The following is a 17267-nucleotide window of genomic DNA, read 5'->3' on the forward strand; positions in this document are numbered from 1 at the left end:
ACTGAGAAAAACAGAAAAGGTAACAGTAGTGCCCCACTATCTTGCCGCAACAGATTCATATTTCGTTGACTACGTGGCATCAACAAAGGTACAATTTCACCATTGAACCACCAAATAAGAAAAGAATTCCCTGCTACGTATATATTTCATTTCGATCACACGCAATAACTTTCGTACTGCTCACAGTTAAAGGAGAGAGAGAGAGAGTAAAAACCACACTAATTTCCTCACAAAACTCTCTGCCAAATTCTCATTTCTCTTCCGCACCTTCCGATCCGACAAATTTTGCTTATAGAGAAATCTACTGAGGCTTCGCTTTTGCTATCAAATCGAAAATCTACGCTTCTGAGTTCCGTTCGTATTTCCTCTGTTCGTTCCTCTAATTCTTATGAATTTTTCCAGAATCGACCTCGGTTGACAGTGAGTGTGCTCTTTAATTACCTGTATTGATCTTAGTGGAAGCACAAACTATGAGTTTCGTTATCATTTTCCTTGAATTTTGTTTACTAAATTAACGCTGTGTTTCTGTTAAATATACTGTTCAAACGTGTGTAAATTGGTTCGCATTGACATAAACCCTTGCTCCTTGTTGGTTCTGATGCTGTTTTTCTGCTGAATTTTGAACGGAAAATATAGGTGTATGTTTTTTTTTGGTATAATGTTTTTACGTGATATTGATATGTATTCGCGATTATAGTTTAGGGAGTTGTGTTGTTGAGTACTATTAAATAGGACGCGGATGTTGTCATGAACAGTAGTAGTTCGGGATATTCAAGGAGGTTTTGCTTAGATTTTAGATGTAATTGCTACATGCTAGGATATTTTGTTTAAATGTAGTTGATGCAACTAATTTGTTTGATAAGGTGATACTACTAGTGGAAAGTAATCTAAATCATTTTTTTTCGGAAAAAAATGCCATTTCTTAATAGTTCGTGTTGAGATGCTTCCAAAAACCATTTTCCTTATTTTATGCTTACTCATGTTTTTTGGTTCTTCTGAAATAGTTTGTATGATATTAGTATCCTTACTCTCTTGTACGTAGAAGTCATCCTATGGAGGAACTATGGGGGCTCTTTTGCCAGCTACCAGATGTTTGGTATTGTCATGATCAAAGTGCTAGAGTTCATATAACAGCTTAATGAACAACGTACAGAGGAACAGTCTTGGAGAGAGGAGTGTGGAACAGGTGATGTTTATTGCTAAATTTTTCTGTTTATTGCTGCTTTAGAATAGAGCAGATATTGAAGAAGGGCAAACAATTAGTTTCACTGTAACAGCCCCACATTGTGCTTTCCTAAAACTCCTTTTCCCCCAGGAATAGGTCTTTTTTGAGAACAAAAAAACTCTCACACCATTATGAGAAAGTTGGCTTCTTATTGCGAAATAACACTATAAATGTTTGTATCATTTAGTCAATAAAGGAAAAGAATACAAACTGCAGGTAATAGAAGTACAGTAATCCTTCTGGCTCACCTAATCATGCAATGAATAGAACCATGACAATAATTACATCAACACCTATGTTTTTGCTTTCAGACCTTTACATTATATTTGTTTATCAAGACGGATGATGCAAAAAGAGAGAAGGTTCCTTGCAAATTCATATATTAACAACTGCTCCCAATACCTGCAATAAGCAGCAGTATATCCATTATGACCATAAATTTAAAATTAGAAGTCAAACTTTAGATAACATAAAGGATCCTTAGCTATTTCTTTTTCTGGTGGCTCCACCACCGATACCTATTTACTTTACTGCATGTTATTAATTGATTTACTTATAAAACGACCAGTTTGCTTCTTTTTTTTCAGGAGAACATGTAATGTGATTATCTTCTATAGATATCTAAAAAAGTTATTCTCTGTTAAAAAGGAGATAAAAGCTAGCATTGCTGTCACAATTAGATCCATTTTGAGTGCCATATTTTAGCACATATTTTCTTGGTGTGGAATGTCAGATAAAAAGAGCTTATAAATTTGCACTATTTTTGTTGTAGTCTGTCTTCCACTCCCGCATTAGCAAAATAATAATCCCTTTGTTTCATGCTGTATATAGAACTTTCCTTTTCAGTTCAATTCCAAATTTATTTTAGCAGAAAATTGTCAGTTATATTATACTCCACAAATAGTTACATGGATTCCATGTTCACTCTTTTGAACAGACTTCTTTCCCTGTTTCACTTTAGAACTCTAGAAACTAAGATTTGGACCTTTAAGTTTCCCTTGTTAAATAGTGGAAAATTTATAGTCTCGTAATAACCTTACAAATCAAGATTATTAATTTGAGGAATAAGGGAGTATCTGTTGCTGATACGGTTAAATTTTTATATATGATTTGCTTGTTATCTTCAACCTACAGATCCTTGTTTTTGCAACTTGCAGGCCATTACAGCCTTAAAAAGAGGATCATACCTACTGAAGTATGGACGCAAAGGAAAGCCAAAGTTCTGCCCTTTTCGTCTTTCTACTGTATGAACTTTGCATTAGATTGTTCATTATTTCCCAATCATTTTGCATATTTTTTTCATCAACTTATATTAAACTGATGGGGTGAAATAAATGTGGTTGGGTTTCCAATCCTTAAAGTGTAGGATAGGGAAAGCTCAACACTTTCAATTTGATATTTCTTTTGTTCAAGCTACATGGTTTCTTGGTGTAATTGCTTTTCCTATACTGTGATATCTTTCTCTTGCCAAAAGAGAGGATTGAGTTGAAGTTAAAGTGTTAGAACTTGGTAAGAAGAATGTGTAGAGCATCCTAGGCACCAGGCCAGCTCTATGCTTCTTTCTTTGTTCTGCTGCTTCTCCCCTCCCTCCCTCTCTCTCACGAGTCACGCCTCACCCCCCCCACCCCCCACACACAGACTCTTTTACACACAAGAGTCCTATTTCTCTGCTTCAAATAAGGGGTATTCCTCTGAGGTTTTGTAACCCATTCTGAAATTATCATCCATCAACTGCTTCTGATGGACTAATTTCAGGATGAAACAAGACTGATATGGTATGTTGAAAAGGAAGAGAAACAGCTTCAATTGAGTCAGGTTTCAAGGATTATTCCCGGTCAACGAACTGTAAGATCTTATGTTATCAATATTATGCGCACCAAACTTCATCCTAAGTGGTATTGTGCGACTGATATTTTTGTCTCAAATGAAATTGTAGGCAAATTTTCAGCGGTTTCCTAGACCTGAGAAGGAATATCAGTCATTTTCACTTCTATATGGCAAAAGTTCCTTGGATTTGGTAAGTAATACTTACCGTTTTAGAGCACGTCACATTCCCTTCTAAGTTTCGGTACTTGCATAAAATGGAATTCCTTCATTCATATATTTCTTTTTGAGTAGAAATAATCATCAAACAGTTAGATATGACTAATTACCTATGTATGGGGAAGTGTGAGATTTAAATAACCCCCAATCTTTTTTTTTCTTAAGAGAAATTTTTTATTATTGGGATGATAGATATGGACCTGAGGTTTGAACCGCTGTTAATTGATTCATTAACAGATAGCTCTTTGAATGCCTTCCACAGTTAATAGATTGACTCTCTTTTGAGGTTAAAAATTCTAGCGATGCATTTTTATTTCATACCTTAGTTGCCTTTTTGTTTTAGTAAAATGTAAATCTATGAAATAACTTATGCAAGTAGTATGAGGAGATGGCAGAACATTGGAAATTGTATCTTTATGCTTAATTGCAGATGGGAGACACTTTCTGTATTTGTCAACATTAGCCAGTCTTCATGCTTCAAAGGAATGGGTATCTTTGCTATTACTATGTCGATCATGAACACAGTTCATCTGTATTTTCATGATATATGCACTTTGAGTCATATGCTTGCTTCAGGAATAATATATTGTAGATTTTTAGTAACTGCTCATTTCGTTGGTAAAAATACAACATTTAAGAAAGTGTATATCTTTGTACTTGCATGTCATCACTTCACTGATATTATAGAGATGCAAATGCTTGTGTCCTTCCTATTGAGTGAGAATTCCCATTCTTTAAATTCCAGAGATTAAATGGGTTAATGAAGCAGGATAATATGAACCTCTGTCCTCGCAAAAAGTTAATTTTCGTTACTGGTTAGATATGGTTGCCACAAAGATCATCATTATAGCATGTGTTATGTATTTACAAAGTATATGGACTAGAACTGTCAGAGTTAAGATAATTGGATGATCCAGAGTACGGTGACTGTAGTAGACCATTGCTATTAATAGAAAAATGGAGAATTCTAGAAGAATTTTATATCTTTAGATTATAGAATCAACAAACTGAACCCTTTGGCAGATCTGCAAAGATAAGGAAGAGGCAGAAGTCTGGTTTGTTGCTCTCAGGGCCTTGACATCTCGGGTTGACTGTCAAAAGTGGACAAGCGATATAAGACATGATATAGCATATTCTGATGGTTCACCTTCTGTGACACAACGAAGTTCTCACTCTGCTTTGTCAAGTAGTAGTGGAAGCAGCAGTACACCCTATGAGGTACTTACAATGATGAATTTATCATTAAGTTGATTGATTTATGGTCTTGACTCCCTTTTTGTTCTCATGACAGGACCCAAAGAAAAATCTATTGGGTTCAGTTCCATCTCAGAGTCCTCCAAAAAAGAGATTAGAAAGAGCGTTCTCTGACTATTTACTTTATAATTCAGCGGCAAAATGTTCTTCCCATAGAGAGTTTGCTGCTAGTTCCCTCAACTCAAGATCATATGGAAACTTAGACGAGGAAATTGGGCAGAGCTCTTCAGATACTATCCGATCTAGTTTCTCCAGTGCCATTAGTTCATCTAGCCAGGGATCTTTCGCAAATACTGATACCCTCTGCGACATTTTAATATGGGGAGAAGGAATTGGTGATGGCCTGCTTGGTGGTGGGATGTGTGGACTTGGAAAATTTGAAACTGCAAGAAGAGATGCACCTTTACCAAGGACCTTGGAATCAGCGTTACTACTTGATGCTCAATATGTTGCTTGTGGGAGCAGACATGCCGTACTAATCACAAAGCAAGGAGATATTTTTAGTTGGGGAGAGGGCTTAAATGGCAGACTAGGGCATGGAGTAGAATCTGACGTTTCTAGCCCAAAACTTATTGACACTCTCTGTGGGTTGAATGTTACATCAGCAGCATGTGGAGATTATCATACTTGTGCCACAACAATCAGTGGAGATCTCTATACATGGGGTGAGGGTACCTTTAACTTTGGCCTCCTTGGGCATGATACTGGAATCAGTCACTGGATCCCCAAAAAAGTAAGGGGTCCTTTAGTTGGTAAGCATGTCTCATATGTCTCTTGTGGTCCTTGGCATTCAGCTGTTATAACATCTGTTGGCCAGCTTTTTACTTTTGGTGATGGAACATTTGGTGCTCTAGGTCATGGGGATCGTTGTAGCATTGGTATTCCTAGGGAAGTTGAAACTCTACAAGGACTAAGAACAGTTAGAGTGGCATGTGGGCATTGGCACACTGCAGCTGTGGTAGAGCTCTCTTTTGACGATTCCAGTTCTTGTAATTCCCCACCTTGGAAGCTTTTCACCTGGGGAAATGGGGATGACGGACAACTTGGACACGAAGATAATGCTTCTAGACTCACTCCATGCAAAGTTGTACAGTTAGATGGCATTAACTTCAGTAGAGTAGCCTGTGGCCATAGTATTACAGTTGCTCTGACAACATTAGGGCAAGTATATACAATGGGGAAAGCTGATTATGGGCAACTAGGAATTCCTGGAAGTACTGGGAAGTTTCCTTCTCGTGTTCAAGGAAAAATTACAGATTCTTTCATTGAAGAAATAGCTTGTGGCTCTTTCCATGTAGTGTCCCTGAGCTCAAACTCTGAGCTTTACACATGGGGAAAGGGAGGAAATGGACAACTAGGACATGGGGACAATCATGATAGGAAAACTCCTACACTAGTTGAAGCGCTGAAAGCAAAAAAAGTAAAGGATGTGGTCTGTGGAAATAATTTTACTGCAGCCATTTGTCTACACAGAGAAGTGTCTGTTGCTGATAATTCCATTTGTGCTGGATGCCAGAGTCCATTTAATCTCAGACGAAAACGTCATAACTGCTACAACTGTGGGCTTGTCTTTTGCACAGTATGCACCAGTAGAAGATCTGTAAGAGCTTCTTTGGCTCCAAAAATGAACAAACCTTATCGTGTGTGTGAAGATTGTTTTACTAAATTGAACAGGGGCTTGGATATTGGATTGACTTGTCTACCACCGAAGGCCACTATTGGAAGCTTACAGAAGAATACTGGAGAGAGGAGCAAAGAGACCTCGCCTTCCATACAAAAAGGCCTTCTCTCTAGGCTGTCCTCATTCAATTCATTCAGGTCTGACGATCAACGTTTTAGAAAGAACCAGAAGCAAGATTCAAACTCTGACAATGTCTCTCCAATTCCTAATGGCAATACTCAGAGTGAAGTATCTCAAACATCAAGCCGATTGTTGTCTTTTTCTAGTTGCCCTGAGAAATTGTCTGTTTCTTTTGTTGGATCAACAAGTCGTTCTCAAGCTGGTTCTCCTGCTTCTTTTGAATCAAGTTCATCTAATTCTGTGTTACTGAGATCTGCTTTTGCTGCACAAGCAAATCACGAAGTGGATCTTGATGATTCAAAGCAAACAAGTGAAAGTCTGAAAAAGGAAATTTCCATATTGAAGGAGCAGGTAAAAATTGCCAAGATTTTTTGCCAACCCTCTTTGTTGCTGCATTTATTTTCCTGGATAAAGTAAGGGTAATTTTATTAAAGCTAGTACCAAGAAGGTACTGCAAAAAAAGTACAAAGAAGTATTACAAAGACTTCATTACAAAGTTTGCTTCAGTCCAAAAACTCACAAAAAGATCTTCTAATCTGTATTCCTTGCATCAGACATATAAGCTCTGAATGCATTTGTATTTTACAAAAGATAGATGTTGTATATTCTACTCAAAGCATCTCTTATTTATCTGTAGGCATATAAGCCACATAATGCCCAGTGGGCAGTGGGATGGTTTTCCAAATCTGTTTCGGTTTGCTGCTATTCCTGTGTCCCTGTCAGCTTGACATTAAGCTTCTAACATCCTTTGGCACCACTCACTGTACCCCAAAAACACACCAGAATGGTGCCCGAATCTTTCAGGGCCACTGTTGCTGCATTCTGTCATACCTAGAAGAATCATTGAAGTAGAAGACACATGTTTAATGTTAAAATATCAGAATTACTTATAACTTTTTATTTTTCTATATTTGAGAATTAAAATCACATTTGGGAACATATGGAATGACTTTGAACTTGTTATATAAATTGGTGGAACCATCACTCACTAGCCCAATGAAGGAAAAAAGAATAAAAGAAGTATATATAATGGTCGGGCTGCATGTGGTTGACAGTAAGTTATTCACACTTAGGATATCCTGGTTTGGTTCACAAAGTTGCTGTTACTTGTTAACTAATTGTATATCATTCAAAAGTATTGATTGTAATTACATTTAGATTTGTTTTTCTGAAGTACCATTTGGCTTAAATATCAACTTCCTCATAAGACCAACTTGTCGTGGATACAGTTTCCCTTTTAGATAATATCTCCTTGCACATATGGTTACGACTTCTGAATACTATGCTGCTAGACAGTTCAATTTCCAATTAATACTTGGATTCAGTTCATATTGATGTTCTTATTTTATTATTCTCCTTCACTAGACGTCTTATATTGTTAGTATAACCAAAAGACGCGAGATTTTTAGAACATTTATCCTGCACCAACTTTTCCTGTCTCCTCTATATTGCATCTATTATTTAAGAGACCTGTCCTTCTGTTAACATTCTTTCTCCAATTACTGCTCTGCTATCCCATCTTATTTTAAGACGTCTTTTGTATTAGACATTTTTCTTTAGCTGGTACTGTTTTCACCCATAATTTCATAATTTGGGCTGTTCTTAAATTGCTTCAAAAGAGTCACATTAGATAGAAGTCACTAATTAGATCAGCAACTTAATCCTTTATTCCAATTTAGTTGAAATTATTTTTGAATTCCACTAATTGAAATCAAGTAGTTACTCTTAAAAGTTCTACACCACTTAACTATAATCCAACTGTTCTTGTACTTCAATTCTCACACTGCAGGTATACATCATTTATTCCTTAGAGATGTCAATAGCTATTCGGATAAATGACCTCTTTTTTCATAGAATCCTTCTATTCGTGGAAAACATATTTACAGTGGATGGAACAACAGGTTAACGGATGATAACAATATCAAGAAAAAACTTTGTTTTAGTTTATCCTGATTGGTCCAAAATAGTTTTTTCATGCACAATATCTTACTGTCCATGGAGAAAGATTGTATTCTAATATAGCATAGCTACTTATTGCACTAAATACTGGTACCTGTCTTGCAAAGGTTTTCTTGAAATAGTCCAAGAACTAACTAATTAGAAATTGCAGCCAGGTTAAAAATCACAGTAAACTAATTTATTTGTATGCAGTTTTACTTATCCTTTCAAACAAACAAATTTGTGGTATAAGTTGATTTGTATGTGCTCTATTGCACCTGAGATATACCCCATGCAGGTAGAGATTCTTACCCAGAGATCCCTATTCTTAGAGGCTGAGCTTGAGAAAAAATCAACTCAACTACAAGAGAAGACTGAAGAAGCTAGAATAGAAACAGACAAAAATAATGCTGCTAAGGAAGTCATCAAATCTCTAATGACGCAGGTAGACCCTTTTTCCTAATATATTCATCACATCCTTAAATATATTCTGCAGATAATTGAAAATATGTGTATACTAATTATAAATGAGATTTGGAAATTCCCTTGTTTACAAATAAATCATAATTCAGTGGTTAATTGTTTATCGTTACATCCAGCTGCTTCTTTTACTTGTCCAGGTCTAGCCCAAAATCTTTGATAGAAATTAAGTCAAATTAAGTACCTGATAAATAATTTTAGCATTCGACTTAGCATGGAGAAAGAAGAAATGAGAAACAAAAAGATCTATGTAAGAGAATGTGGAACCAATAAATGTGAAAAAGAGTGCCTAACAGAAATAATAATCACAACTATTAGAACTAGTAACAAGGGGTACTAGATTATATCCAGTTCAGTTACTCTGTCGAAGCTAATTTTTTCTTTTTTATAATATTATTTTCTCTGAGTGGAGAATAGAAATACAATAGCTGTAGCTTTGCCCCATAATTGTTTTATGTCAAGGTACTTCAACAAAATAGGTTGTGATTACAAATTGTAGATAATTAGAGATATGATAGAGGAACATAAGATATACTAGCATGTATGTGTAACATGCTTGAGTGCTCGTTGACTTTGGAAGACACCCTCTTAAGCCCTGCGTCTGGAATTATTCTTTCCAGAATTCAGGAGCAGTTCTTAGCTTCTGCTGTTATTCAATCCAGATAGGACTTAGTTTGCACTTGGGACAACTTTCATCCCCTTATAGAACTCTATCCTTATTCCCGGCTGTAACTACTTTTCATTGAAGTGTTCTTATTCTTGTGTTCTGGATTTTTACCTAGGTAAAGGGCAACACTGCAAGAGCACCTCAGGATGGTTCTGCAGAAAATCTGATCCATTCGACGATGACAGTGCCTTGATCCTTGTTTCAAGAAAGAGTAAACCATCCAGCTAGGATTTCATCATACTCCTATTCCTTTTGCACTTTTCTGCTGATCACTGAAGATTTATGGTAGGTTTCGAGATTACTCATTTATTCCATTTAACTTTTTTTTCAGTGAGTGGTTAATTATGCTTTGGGAAAAAAAATTTGCCAGTTACAATCTTCTCTAACAAATAACTTCTTTGACAAAAAGCAAACTCTCACCATCTTCTCTAATCAAGAATGAAAAATCTGTTAAAGATAAACCCTCCCGGTGCATGAAGTTTCCGAGAGAAGCTATTTTTGATAAATCTCTTGTTAGAACTGTACACCAAGTGACGTAGTGATCCTATCATATGGTTGATACATGTCCATGCTGCTATTTGGTTGACACTCACTCACGATATTAGACCATAATCTGACTCTACATATTCTTAACTCAGTATATTTACTTCAGTTAATTATGTCCATCCCAAATAATCATCTTTCCACTGGCCCACATCTAATTTGTAGCACAGCTTGTTTATTTGTCTGTTCACGAATATTGCTATTATTCATAGTTCCAGTCATCTGTTGTCTAAATCAATCTAAGTTTTCTGCATTTTGAAGTGGATGAAGGGCCTATGCCCTATTGCATCAATATGAGGATTCTCCTCCGGCTTGCTACGATGCAGACGTGACCCTAAGTTTTTTTTTTTAATGTTCCCATCATAAATAAAAGGATCACATGGTACTCAATTGCATCATGTGAAACCACAAGTAGTGGGTAACTATTTGATGAAAATTTTGTTATTCCAAATACATTTTAATGGAAGTTATCTGCATCTCTGTGCATGTGCAGTTGGGTGTCATCGATGTCTGAAAGTTAATCACTCGTGAAAATATGAGAACGATGAGATGCACGCCAACTGGTTCAAGGGAAAAAGTCTTATTACCTGTACAAAGGTTTGATACTAATGAAGCTGTCTCTCAATCGGAAAGTGTACATTCAATTTTGCATATAGAGTGGAGCTAATATCCGTAGTACACATTAGGATGAACTGAAGGCTGCTGTTTCTATGATGCGTAGGTGAAAGGAAATGAAATTCATGATAATAATCAACAGGCTGTGATATGTTCTTCCTCGTTTGAATTCATTGAGCTGTTGAAGTACCTATGTTTACCCACTTCATGCGGTTCTCTTTCTCCTAACTGTGTAAAGAAGCATGAGGACTTCTTTTTGTTTGTTTGACATTGATCCGAGGATCCATATCTTGTCAATTTTGATAATGAAACTGTAGAATAAATGTTTTAACACTACGAGTATACAAATACAAATAGCACCTTAATCTATGTGTAATTAATGCAAGTGTTATTGTTTAGCATTATTCTTATACACTCTATCAAACGACCCTTAAGTACTTAGGTGTACTTGAATCAACTAGGAATATATGTAGACGGCATACTTAAGTTGTGTTATATATGCAAAAGAAGTGAATTCGATTCACATTAGTCTTTTTTCTATTTTATTACCTGCATTCTCTTTCAAAACTCACTTTCCAAATGCATCCACTCATTTGCTTCTTTCAAATCACTACCTGCGCCTTTTAAACTTGTTCCTTAATCGGGCCCGGCCATGGACGACGATAATAAATATACATATTCATAATGCATCGGTCTCTGGTACATCAAGCAAAGATGTTTGTACCTTTGTGCCAAAACATTAGATCTTTTCAATAAACATTAGCATAATGATGAGGAGAGTCTTGTTCAATTAGTAATATTTTATTAATTTTGCTAATATGTCTACTTTTCCACTTTGTATCGTGCATACGGGGCTGTCAGAATTTCATGTGGAAACACATGATAACACGCATCAGTGTAATGGCAATGAGTGCCTTTTGTTTTCAGCTTTATGCCCACTCCCAAGTTCTTTACATTGAAAATTCATTTTCATGCTGAAGATGTAACAATTCAACTAGCAATACTTACAGTTTTGGTGTAAAGGTCCGAAGATGGTGTAATCTATCTCTGGATAGAAAAGACTCGTTCTTGAAATTTAAAAGTAACAAAGAAAAAGGGAAGAGAAAATTAGAAATATAACAAGAGGGAAAAAAGCTTTCAATTTGTGGAAGATATGTACCTTCATGGTACTCTTTCAATTAAAGTTGACTAATAAGCATCGAAATTCGAAATACAAATTCCGCTTCACTGGAGATATCTCCATCAAGTACAAATTAGAGAAAGACTTTTTTCAAAGCCAAAAAAAGAACACATGGATGTACACAGCAGAAGCTTAGCAACATTTCACCAAAGATGAAACAGTAACCTCTACAATTAAGAAACTACTGCACACAATTCTTACTTATCATATTCCAATTCCAGTTCAGCTTTTACTTCCATCCACGGAGTGACTTAGAACTTCTTGAGCTTCGGCCAAAGCTGATTCTCTTGCATCAGCAGCATATAATATCTTTTTAACTGCCATAGACATCTGTGGAATGCAACAATAATACCACAACACCATTGATTTAGATGACTCGTAACACACATTAATGATATAATGAAGAAACTTTACTCTAACTGTGAGATACAGAAGGAGCAGTGTGTTCAGTATTATGCTTATACACAATTGCCAATCAACGCACAATCACTTAAGTGGAAATCTCTAAAGTATCATACATGATGCCAATGTAAATGTTTAAATAATGGGAAAAAATTGCAGAAAGAAGGTCAAATAATTTCTCATAGCCAGCATAATCCATATAGATACTCTCATTACCATGTTATACATGTGACAATTAGAAAACATTAATGAAGGAAATCCATGACACAAGCAACTGGTGTAGTATTTGTAAGCTACAGAGGGGCTGGGTTTAGGGGTTTGAAACTATCAGTGGTTATGTAATAGAAGGGAGGCACAAAGTTCCTTTATCCCAATAAGCGCACAAAGTACAATCACTTATATGCTGATCCTTCTCAGAGATGTTTGTTTGTTATCACAGTTAGACATGCACAAGAAAATCACTATAGAGGAGCTTTTTGTAGCTAGGCAACTACATCACAATCAATTCCCTTTTGGTAGAGATGGGAGAGAAGAACTTACCGGGACATCTTCTAAGTCTGGAGTCTGACAGAGAATCTCAATATCTCGTAACTTTGCAAAATAAAAATCTCTTTCTTTCTCCAAGTGGTCAACAGAGAGCTTGAGATCTGTAACCTGGATGGTTAAGATATGAGTGCCAATAAGCATTCGAAGTACTACTAGGCAACCAAAACAGGGGATACTTATCACGAAAGGAAAGAAAAACAATAAAACTCCATAACAACTATACCACAATCCCTGTTAGTTGGGGGATCTGTTATGAGAATCCGGAATATCCATTTCCGTCTTTTTCACTCCACTACTCAACAATTCATCTGTTAGGATGAATCAAATCTTGACATATCCTTATGCTGTCATAACATCTATAACTGAACTTAAGGCTCCTGTCAAAATCCGAACCTAATGTCGAAAAGAATGAAAAAAAATAGAACCAACAGCAGCAGATGTGATCCATTAATGCTAAGCGAACCATATCTTAAGCCTCGAATGTTCTACATTTTGGTGTGGTTTGGCGGTCCAAAAAAGTTCTGCAAGATCATGTCAGAATAGGAGTATCTTTTGACCATACAGAAACAAGTACTGTGATTGACTAAGCCAGCTTAAATTGAGCTTAATAGTGCTTGAAAATTAGAAGAGACAATTATTCATTCTCAATCAATCTGCTAAAAGCTAAGCAATAGGTTTTGAAAGATCCAACTTCACACAAATATAAGACTGTTACCTCCTTTGACAAAGCCTGAATCTCCGTTGAAGAATTAACCCCACCCATTACTGGACTTGACCTTCCTTGTTTTATTCCTAGTCAAAAACATAGTTTAAGAAAAGTAATACTAACTGAGAATAGATAAGGAATATATCACTGACGCTCACCTTTAATCTTAGTCATGCCTTCCCCTAATCCAGGGTTATGACTGTTGTTAGTTAGAAGTGACTTTGCAGATCTCTGAGAACCCTTCACATTTCGTTCCCTCCCAACCTTACTTCTACGTTCCAGAGGATTATAGTTCCTGCACAATTACAACAAAGGAGAGACAACTAGTGAGTAGTATCTGGCATCCAAATTTTAGAAGAGAAACAAAACACTCAAGTATGTTAGAAGAAGCACATACTCATTCATAATACCACCATTTACAGACTCACAATAACGCTTCAGCCATTGCAGAAACTCCAAATTATCCAAAGGACGGCCCTTAACAAGCCTGTTAACTTCAATATGCTGCAAGCAGAATGGAAACCAACTGTAAATTTTATCAAAAAGAATCATCTAGTTCCTCTCCACAGAAGGTTATTTTGTTTCATCAAGGGTAAACATTGATGGCTGAAAACTTTGTTAAAAAGGTAGTTGTGCCAGTAATACTGAAGGGAAAATCTCAAAGGAACCATTCCTTAAAATCAGCATTGAATTAGTATGTTTGAATATCTTCTAAGAAGAATCTACTATTTGTTTTTCATAACGGTGGTGTCCAGACCAACTTGCTTGCACCTCGACTATTCCACCGGGTACTTGCTATAACCCACCAACAAAAAAAAATCTTTGTTTTACGTTTATTGTTATTATTATTTATAATGTAAGATAAGCACCATCACAGATCCAAAGTGCTAAATACAGAAAAGTAAAAACTAGGCAAGACAAGTATGTTGAAAGATTTGAGCCCCACTTCATCTGACATGCCTGAGAGGGTAGCATTTGGAAGAAAGAAGGGAGCCAAACTTTCTCAGTAAAAAGATCTACATAAAACTTGAAATGTGTTTCGTAAGAATTTACCTTGTCAATTTTTAGCTTGCTAAACACATCTTGCAGCACTTTGTAGTTTTGGATCATGTCATATTCAGTCTTTGCATCAAAGTTAACCTGTAACCAAATATGATCAATAAAAGATGCCACAACAAATCAAACAAGTTACGATAGGACCACCAGAACATCACATGCAGTAATCACCTTGTGCATTGGAACAGCTCCTGGATAGGTCATGTCCATCATCTGACACTGCACAGCCCCAGATGCAACCTAACATAATAAATTTGTAAATCAAATATGTTATAAAACATTAGAAGAGAAATAAAATCATCAACATTTCAAAATGTAATTATCATCTATGCTTACTACTATACTGTATAACATGTAATACTTACTAAGTTAAATAACTGAACATATTAAGGTTGCTAAAATGTTGGCTAGTCTTTTCCACTCATTACAAAAAAGATGCAACTAGAACCTTTAAAGCAAACTGTGATATGAGCCCAACCCTACTTCATAGATAAATCACATAGGCATTTGCTTATCTAGTAACATAAATTTGAAAGGAGAATGTGACCACCAAATTTAATCTGTTTTAAGATCTATATCTTCCTACTAGAAAATTTCGATCTATCTTTTGTATGACTGGACCTCGTCGGTCATACATTGCTCAATGTCTGGCTTCTCATTGAAATTTCCTTGTCCATCTCATTTTGATTGGACACTCCATGATTTCATATGAACATACCAAAAGCTAATCTCCACACCAGAAACGAAAAATAAATAATTGTTTTACATGATAAAACAGCAGCAATATAATATGGTCACATTCTGTATTCAACTGTTTATTAATCATACTTGTAATACAATTCTACCCATTTCATCAGCAAGTTATTTTTGTTCCTTTCCTCAAGAACTTGATCTTTACAACGATCAAATGGAAAATTAAACCAATTTAGGTTGAACATAAATGTAATACTTGGGAGATCATTTGCATCACCAGGTGTCCAGGGTTATAACTTTTATACCAGTAATGTTAACAGGCATTTATCTTGAAGATATGCTACATTGAGAACTAAGATAGCTAGGTTACAAAAAATCTATAGAAATAACCACAAAGGCTTCAGAATTTAGTATCATTGTCATAGACCAGCGTGAAGACTTATAGAGACATCTTCCAGATATAAATATTGAATTATCAAATCAACCACAGCCAGCACACAGAATTCTACTGCCACGTCCAACTCGGGTACCAAAATCCCAAATCAATGAATCTAATCTCAATGAACTCACAGGCACAGCTATACAAAATGTAGAGGATCCGAACTCTGAAAAATAATTGAGGAAAATTTCGCAAAGAAACAACAACAACAACAATGCCTCAACCAAACTAGCTTAATTCGCTGTATGAATATCAATAATCTAATAACACAATAACAAGGAGAAAAAACAAAAGGAGGGCACAATTTCTTGAGATGTGAACATGATAATTGAAGCATTTATTACATTACCCATAAACCGACAGAAAAACTATTTGAAAAATTAAACAACTCACATGCCGGAACAGATTAAGAAATTACATACCAAAACCCCTTGAAATTCACCACCAAAAATAAAAAACTCAAGAGATATAGAAAAACAAAACCATTCAAGAAAACGCAAAACAAGATAAAGAAAATCAAGAAAATGGGGGTATGATACCTCTTCAATGCGGGTAAGATTAAGCTGTAACCTGGCATTGATCCATGTCAATAGCTCATTCCTTCCAACAAAATAGGCACTATCCATTATCCCTATATTCGCCATTTTTTTTTTTTTTTTTTTTTTTTCAATTCTACGAAAGCAGATGGAATGACTTTATATAGAAAAAAAGAAGAAAAAAAACTCACATATATGGAATGAGAAGAAGAGAGATGATACTAATATTTATATAGTATAACATTGAAGAGAGAGAGTGCGTAAAGAAAGGGATTTCGTATTTCAAATTACACAGTTTTTAATATAGCCGTTCCGTTTTATTTATTTGGTTTTTGTTAGCCTAACCCATAGCCCATAGTGGTAAGTGCCTAATTAATTATTTTATTCCATTAAATCTTCATGAAATTAAGATGCAAGCAAGCGTTGAATTCAACTCTAATCTCATAAGGCAATGATCCATTTGGTATGACCGCATTATTTATCGTTTAGGAATTTCTCGAAAAGTTAATCATAGGTTTTTTTCATCGAAACAATATTCTTCTTCTTTTTTTACCTTATTTGCCTTTTATTTATTATTTAAATAATCTTATTTTATCATTTATTCTTAAAAAATAAAATAAAATAAACTTGTATCATACTTTTTTTATAGGTCTATCCTTCAAATTTCTGATGTAAAATTATATAATCTATTCTAACTATATATTCACAAAAAAACAATACAATATTGTGCAATAAATTATAAAGTGACAAATACTTCATCCGTTCCATATTAGTTGTCCATCTTACTAAAAGTAGTTGTCCCGAATTACTTGTCAATTTACAAAATCAATTGATTATTTTTTTCCATTTTACTCGTACAGTAATTCTTTTTTGAATGTGTAAAAGAAATTGTAAGTTCCAAAAATAAATTTTAAGGGTTAAATTAGTTCTAAAAAAATCTTATTTATAATTTCTTAAAGAGTATATAAAAGAAAAAATGAACAATTAATATACGATGGACGGAGGAAGTAAGAAGTAACAACCATCCAAAGAAGGTGTAAAAGAAAAGGAGGGTTCTTGCTTGTATAATGGTTTTGGGGGAAAAGAATCGTTTGCTTTTTTTTTTTTAATACTAGTTATTTTATAGGAAGAGCGTGAGAGCGG

The 17267-nt window shown here is 35.3% G+C and overlaps 2 protein-coding genes across 3 annotated transcripts; one reads left to right on the forward strand and one right to left on the reverse strand.

Moving 5' to 3' along the window:
* The first annotated feature begins 373 nt into the window (after positions 1 to 373).
* Positions 374 to 10900, forward strand: LOC125832349 (PH, RCC1 and FYVE domains-containing protein 1-like). Of its 2 annotated transcripts, none has more exons than XM_049511494.1 (10): positions 374 to 420; positions 1043 to 1186; positions 2383 to 2469; positions 2981 to 3070; positions 3162 to 3242; positions 4292 to 4486; positions 4560 to 6674; positions 8560 to 8706; positions 9524 to 9693; positions 10445 to 10900. In XM_049511494.1, exons 2-9 carry the CDS (start codon positions 1139 to 1141, stop codon positions 9599 to 9601), a joined length of 2841 nt encoding a protein of 946 aa, XP_049367451.1. In that variant the 5' UTR covers positions 374 to 420; positions 1043 to 1138; the 3' UTR covers positions 9602 to 9693; positions 10445 to 10900. The 2 variants fall into 2 exon arrangements, with proteins under 2 accessions (XP_049367451.1, XP_049367452.1); XM_049511495.1 differs by having other exon boundaries at positions 388 to 420; positions 1046 to 1186.
* An 801-nt stretch (positions 10901 to 11701) lies between these two features.
* LOC125832351 (microtubule-associated protein RP/EB family member 1B) lies at positions 11702 to 16275 on the reverse strand. Its single transcript, XM_049511496.1, has 8 exons — positions 16128 to 16275; positions 14628 to 14696; positions 14454 to 14540; positions 13798 to 13904; positions 13559 to 13695; positions 13410 to 13486; positions 12689 to 12802; positions 11702 to 12076 (listed from the first exon to the last, which is right to left on the reverse strand). The coding sequence occupies exons 1-8, from the start codon at positions 16230 to 16232 to the stop codon at positions 11969 to 11971; spliced, it is 804 nt and encodes a 267-aa protein (XP_049367453.1). The 5' UTR covers positions 16233 to 16275; the 3' UTR covers positions 11702 to 11968.
* Between the last annotated feature and the right edge of the window lie 992 nt (positions 16276 to 17267).

Source organism: Solanum verrucosum, unplaced genomic scaffold (assembly GCF_900185275.1).
Source record: "Solanum verrucosum unplaced genomic scaffold, falcon-dt-bn FXZP01000009.1, whole genome shotgun sequence".
Lineage (NCBI taxonomy): Eukaryota > Viridiplantae > Streptophyta > Magnoliopsida > Solanales > Solanaceae > Solanum > Solanum verrucosum.